The following is a 7,223-nucleotide window of genomic DNA, read 5'->3' on the forward strand; positions in this document are numbered from 1 at the left end:
GTCTTTGATTTAGAGAAATAGAGTGGCATATACCAGAGTGGCTAGCAAAAATATGGGTAGGGTAGAAATGGTCAGGGTTGAAACATCCTGTAGTAACGTTTAAGATCAGGAAAAATTAACTGCTAACCTAACAGCCTTCTATGAAGTCTTCCATGATTCTTTTGTTGTTCAGTCATTTTCATCCATGTCAAACTCTTCATGGCGCCATGTTTTGTTTGTTTGTTTGTTTGTTTTTTTGCAAAAATACTGGAGTGGTTTGCCATTTCCTTTTTATAGTTAATTTTACAGATAAGGAAACTGAGGCAAAGAAGCTTAAGTGACTTGCCCAGAGTCACACTGGGATTTGGATTTTAACTCAGGCCTTTTTAGTCCTCAATTATATGTATACACCCCAGTCTTCACAAAACACATTTTGATATATCTCTCTAAAGGACTTAAGAAGTTTTATTTTAAAAGAGGCAGCTAAGTGGCTACTGCATAGAAGCTCTGAGTTAAAATCTAGCAATAAACAGTTTCTAACTGAGTGACCCTGCACAAGTCTCTTAAGTTCTATATGTCTCCTTTTCCATATGTAAAATGGAGATAATAATTCTCTTGTTGTTTTGAGGATCAAATGGGTTTTTATAAGTAGCACTTATCACTGTGTTTAGAAAAGAATAAATGCAATATAAATATAAGCTATTAGCAGCATTAGTGTTAGTTCAGTTGTCTATGTTAACTATTGTTTTCCCCTACTGCCTTTTTTTATCCCTTGCCTTCAGTTTTAGCATCAATATTGTGTCTCAGTTTCAAGGGAAAAGAAAAGCAAGGGCTAGGCAATGGGGATTATCTGATTTGCCCAAGTATCTGAGGTCAAATTTGAACTTGGGACCTTCTATCTCTAGACCTGGCTCTCAATCCACTGAGCCATCTAGCTGCCCCCTATTTCTCTCCCTTACTTTTTCTCTCCCTTACTTTAACTTTAACTGAACATAATAATGCAACATAATAGTAATTAATCTCTCTCCCTGTACCTGAAACAAAATATACAACTCAATAGACATTCAATAGATATTTTGTAAATGAATTAGTCCCTTGGGTCATATCCTGGCACAAAGTATAAGAGAATGCCCTAGAAAAGATGCTTTTCCACAGTGCCCAATTGGTAGAAGAATTCTGAAAGCTGCCAGAGGGGTTAATCTCCTTCCCTTCTTTTTTCTGCCATTGAAACACAGGAATATTTTAGGACAAGGTAGAGTGTGAGGTCACAAAGTGCGCCCTCATCTATGAGGACTGCTCCTGTGATAGGGAACAAAGCTGACCCGTTAGGTTGCTGGGTACCCTCCCTCTCACCATATTGCAAATAAGACCAATGAGGACCCTTCCCCCCCCCCAAGTCCAAGGTCCTCCAATGTGATAATGACCTCACATAAATGCCCCTGGTTAGAATTCTCCCTTTGTCACGGTCGAACAACAAACATTTAATAATACCTACACTGTCTCTGTAATCCGGAAAATGAAATTTTTAATCTTTCCTTATTAAAAAAAGGATATTCTTTCTCTTTTGTTCTAGGCCTTCAGTACTTTAAAAATGTTGTATTGGTTGCTTCTCCTCAAGACCGGTATGTGCCATTTCATTCAGCAAGAATCGAAATGTGTAAAATGGCTCTCAAGGACAGGCATACAGGTGGGTCATGTTCGACAGTGCTGTCAGCCTTGCTTGTGAATCCCAAAGCCTGTTAAACAAAAATGATTAGAGTTTCTTGCCCCGGAACCTTCAGCGGACACCACAAGGCCTTATGTGAGGGAACAAATGACTGACTTTCACACTAGACGGGTAAAACAGACCAATGCTCTGTTGTTTCACTTGCTGAATTTTTTTAAGCTTGCTTTTAACATTTCTATAAACCTCTGAATCCCTGAATGTCAAAAATCTCAGAGGATAAAGTTTGCGGTTCGATCAAAAAGCAATGGGAAACGTTATGGGGAGGGTTTAATTTCCAACCAACGGCGTTCTACCCATCATCAAAGGAAGCTTTTATTATTAAGTGCTTCCTAAGAGGGAATTACAGTGCAAGGAGGCACTAGGGATTCAAATAAAAAGAATAAACAATCCCTGGAGCTCCCATTCTTAAACTGACTTTCATCAAAGATAGAGAAATAGAGTAGGGGGAAGTGAACAGCTATGTAGCAATAAAGAATAATTAATGATCAGAGTTTTATCCTGATATCCACAAAATGGAGATAAGATAAAGGAATGCCCTCAGCCACATAGGGTCCCTCTCCTAAGGGAGATTAAAAAAACACACATAGGCAAGAAGCTTGTGGAATGAAAGATTGTGAAAGGAATATATACCAATTAGATAAATCATGGGTCCATTTGATTTTTAAAACATAGATAAGGAGTTGTAAGGTTATATAGTATGACCTTTCCTTTTACAGAGGACAAAATTATGGCCCCAGGAAGTCTAGTGGCATATTTTAAAACACAAGAAGGACTGGGATTTGAACTCAGGTCCTCTGATTTCAAGTTCAGTGTATTTCTATTACATTAGGCTATCTCTCAGTGATGGAGGGTATTGCTTCTTTAGCGGTAATATAGTCTTTTGCTTTAAGCTCCTATCTTAGAAAATGACAAATGGTCCACTCTTCCACACTGATATTCTAGCATTTTGAGTCTGACCATTGACTTGTTTCACTCTAACTTTTGAAGGAGCCTAGAAAAATGCCTGACATGGTAAATGCTTCATATGTGCTTGAGGGCCAGTCGATGGATTTACTGAAGGAATGGGCCCTGGGTCCAAATTCAATGCATCTAGGGTATTAGAATAAGAAATTGGATAGAAGTAGGAAAATATTATACAGAATAACAGTGATATTGTAATGATAACCAACTCTGAAAAACTTAGCTATTCTTTTTTTTTTTAACCCTTATCTTCTGTCTTAGAAGTCAATGGGGGTTAAGTGACTTGCCCAGGGTCAAACATCTAGGAAGTATATGAGGCCAGATGAACCCTTCACCTCCTATCTCTTGGCTAGACTCTCAATCCACTGAGCCACCCAGCTGCCCCCTAAAACTTAGCTATTCTGATCAATACAGTGATTCATAGCAATTCCAAAGGAATCATAATGAGAAATGCTATTTACCTTCAGAGAGGAAATTGATGGATTCTGAGTGCAGATTCATTTTTCTTTATTTTTCCTGTCTTATATTTCAAAATATATTTCCCATGATCTTATACACACACACATATATACATACATACGTACATATTTCTTGCCATTTCAGTGGGTGGCAGATGGAGTAGAGAAGAGATATTTTGGAACTAAAAATAAAAACTATTTTTAATTAAAAATATTTTAAAAGAAGATACTATGCAGAACTTAAAATTCTAGAGCAAGGGTTGTACATTTATATATAAAATATAAATATATATAAAACATGTGTTTGGTAGTTATATGTATATGTATATATTTTCCCCCCAAAAAAGCAGATTTTTATCATTCAGAGCCATAATTAAGTCATGCATTTCCAAATACCTCACCTTGAGAATATAATAAAAATAAGAACATGCTCAATAAGTGTGGGAGATCCTCATACAGTTAGAAATGGGAGTGAGAAGGAAATAAATTAATATTTCATAGCCCAGGGATCTTTTCCTTACTGCTCTTGACCCTTCTGTAAATAAGCTTTCTGAACAAAATAAGTAGGAGATGGATAGGCAAGGAATCTACGTATCTGGAATGATGCCATACTCTGAAATTCAGGATGGATAGCTGTCAAAAACATTCCTAACCTGGACTCAACTGCCATCAGACTCCTTAAAATACCATAAAAACCCAGGACACCATATTTTAATCTAATTACTTTCCTTCACAATCCTGGCTATTCTTTGGTGGATTAAAAAAAGCATTGTCTATGCATGTAAGCCAGTTCATGACAACATGTTTTAAGAGTTTCTCAAGAATTATCGATTTCACACATGTTAAAAAGTTGGCCAGAATATTTTTAGTCCAATTAGAAAATTAAGCAGAGTTACTATTATATTGTGAGTAACTTCTTCTTCTTTGTAATTTTCAGGTCCAGTTTATGTTGAAATGATCAACAACCTTCTCCAGCCTCTGATTGAGGCCAAGGATTGCACTGTAATTCGTCACAACGTGTTCCACGCTCTGCCCAACACTGCCAATGCCCTGATCGGCCGAGCTGCCCACATAGCTGTGCTGGATTCCGAACTGTTCCTGGAGAAATTTTTCCTGGTTGCAGGGCTCAACTACTTCAAATAATGGATTTAGGGGAATCAGTTGGGCCCCTGAGTAACACCTCAAAAAGCAAAGAGTGCACTTTTTTCAGTATCATCCTGACCCTTAGCTGAAACATACAGCTTTTTAGACTTGGGAGGCCCATGCTAAACATTGAGATAGGAGCACCATTTGCATTTTCAATGGAGAGTGGAAAGGAGGAAGCCTTTTGGGGGATGATTAGAAATAATGAAGCTGCTCCTATCTTGGTTTAGGGAAGCCAAGAAAACTGTCATTTACCAAATTATAGATTGTCATTAGGCTGGGGACTCCACAGGAACAAGAAGAAAAACAAACAAGTATTGGGAGAGAGATGGTAGGACCAGTGTCATAATCTCAATAGTATAGAACAATGGCTTTCTCCCCCATTTAACTTGATTTGTCCAAAGCATTACCAGCTTGAGTGTTTGTGGGTTGATACAAGTGCATAGAAACATTTCAGAACTCAGGTTAAAACTTCTTTTATGTGTGTGTAGAACTGGAGAATATTTATGTGCAAAGAATCCTTTATAAATTCTTTTGTGCCATCTCTGTTTAAAAAAATGTGATCTCCATTCCATCATTCTTTTTCACTTTTTCTCAATGTGGTTATATGGGGGTATTCTTCATAAAACCTTTTATTTTTTTGATGGTGGGGGGTTGGAACATGAGGGAGGGAGAGAGCTTTAAGGTAGTTCATCTATAATCCTAAGTATTCTGAAGATAAATTACCCATGAAGAATATAATAGGCCAGATGGTCCAGATACCATATTTCTGGATCCCTACTTAAATTGCTGATCTAATCCATATTTTTGGCATTGGTAATGTTGACATCTTTGTTTTTGGCAATATAATTTACTTACAAGAAACTAGAATAACTGAACTCAAAGAAGAACCTACAGTATATAGAGTTAATGAATCATTGGTATCATACAAAGAAATACCAACTTACCACCTAATGCCATTGGGGGTGGGAATCAAAAACAAAACGGAAGAGAATTAAAATTGCCAACTGTTCCTTCTTCATAAGGAAACAAAGGCATCCAGATTAAGGGTAATGAACTGAACCCCAATCTAAGTGCAAGGAGCACATGCCTTGTATCTTTTAAATACAGTGTCATTTTAAAAACTTATTCAGGTGACAATACGGAAAGAGCTGGCAAAATGGCAAGATGATTTCAGAATAGATATGGAGCAATGTGTTGGGAATGAGGTTCAAATCCCAGTTCCACTACTTATTAGCTGTGTGATTATAAGTAAGTCACTCAACCTCTGTGAGCTTTAGCTTCCTTGTCTTTCAATAAGGACTTGGACCTCTAAATTAGTTGCCATCTCTATGAAGCCTTTGAAGACAGGGGTTATTTCTGTGTGACTTAAAAGATCATTTATAAGTGGCTTGAGAAAGGACATTTAAAACATCATATTTGATCTGGTCTTATTCCTACTAAAGAATTGAGAATATATTGAATGCTGGCTGAATGAGGTTTTTTTTTTAATTTTAAATTAAGTGAAAGTGATTTAAAAGTCCATGTCAGAGGATATTTCCTTCGAAAGCCTATGGAGAACAAAGACTTCATGCTTTTACCCTGCCAGAATCCCATTCATCAACAGTGAAAAAATTCTTCAAGAAAACTTAGTGAAGCTAAGTTCCAAGTACCCAAATTACAAAATCAAAACCAAAACCAAACAAACAAAAAAACTGGTACACTGTTTCTTTTGAATGTATTGAAAAACAAAACATGGACAGAGCTAGTAAAGAGAAAGAAAACATGGCTCAAGAAACATGAGTACTTCTTTGGAAACTCTTTTTAAAATGATAAACTGAGACTTGGGCTTTAAAAGATCATTAAAACATTCATGGGGTCAGTGTTTAGATTATTTTTTTTAATAGGGGCCAGAGATATGGTGAAAGAAAAGGCAGCCACCCCAAAGACTGAGTTAGTTTTAGCTCAGAGATGTTATTTCTGAGTTGTGTTCCATTAACCTCACAGAAGTGTGTGGTTACAAAAAAAATAAATCATAGAGCTTGAAGTACCTGTAAAAAAAATAGAATGTTAAGGCTGAAAAGGACTCGAGTACAAAGTATGTTATGAATTAAAGGGTCCTTAGAATTTAACATGTTAAAATATAATGTCACAGCTGAAAGAATTTTGGGGAGCATGTTTCAGTCCTCTAATTTGAGAGATGAGGAAATTGAGGCTCATAAGGGTTAAGTGACATCCAGGTAGGCACAGATAATAAGTTCCAGAGCCAGAACTTCCTTTGAATTTACTCCTGGCTACATAGAGTCAGAAGGGCTAAAGTTGATTATAAGCAAATAATCATCTCCCTAGTGATCAGTTCAATCTCTGGCTCTCTTTCTTTTTAGGAGATAATGTCTATGAGGCTCATGGAATTATATTCTCTCTGAATGTCCAGCACTCTGGATTTCATGATGCATGTTCACCCCAGAAGAAGGGCTCACAATTGATAACAATGTCCCCATCTTGGCCAAATGCATTCTTTCCCATCAACACATCAGTCTTGCCATTGCATGTCTATGAACCTGTCTGTGAAATGTGTCAATGTGTGTGATCATTTGAAGGCCCTCAGAGCCAGTGGCTATAAAGCCTTCATGAATCCAAGTATTGTCCGTTTAAAATTAATAAGATTTTTTAAGAAAAATCTCCTATGTGCTGCCTAAACCAACTGATAAAAATACTGGCAATAATAAATAGTTCAGCAATGTGATGATTTGAGATCCCCCAGCGCCTCTTTTTCCCTGGGGATAGCTGTCTTTGTTTGTAAAGACACTGTTATTGTAAAGCTTAACTGACTTAGGAGTATATATATTACAGTCATGTAGAAAATACATGCTAATTTATAAATGAGTGTGTATGCATTGTCAAACTAGGAATTCAAGGTAGTTCCATTTGGAAAGACTTTGTATGTCTCTTTTTCTTAATATATATGCATATATGTC

At 36.8% G+C, this 7,223-nt stretch overlaps 1 protein-coding gene across 3 annotated transcripts in view; it reads left to right on the forward strand.

Moving 5' to 3' along the window:
• Positions 1-6,991, forward strand: part of FAM135B (family with sequence similarity 135 member B) — a 561,064-nt gene extending 554,073 nt beyond the window's left edge. For all 3 annotated transcript variants that reach the window (XM_007488381.3, XM_016431905.2, XM_001370771.4), the window contains 2 exons: positions 1,553-1,666; positions 4,061-6,991. In XM_007488381.3, coding sequence (XP_007488443.1) covers positions 1,553-1,666; positions 4,061-4,266 — 320 coding nt within the window. In that variant the 3' untranslated portion in view covers positions 4,267-6,991. The remainder of the gene's footprint in view (positions 1-1,552; positions 1,667-4,060) is intronic.
• Positions 6,992-7,223: the final 232 nt, after the last annotated feature.

This window comes from Monodelphis domestica, chromosome 3, assembly GCF_027887165.1.
Source record: "Monodelphis domestica isolate mMonDom1 chromosome 3, mMonDom1.pri, whole genome shotgun sequence".
NCBI classification, from domain to species: domain Eukaryota; kingdom Metazoa; phylum Chordata; class Mammalia; order Didelphimorphia; family Didelphidae; genus Monodelphis; species Monodelphis domestica.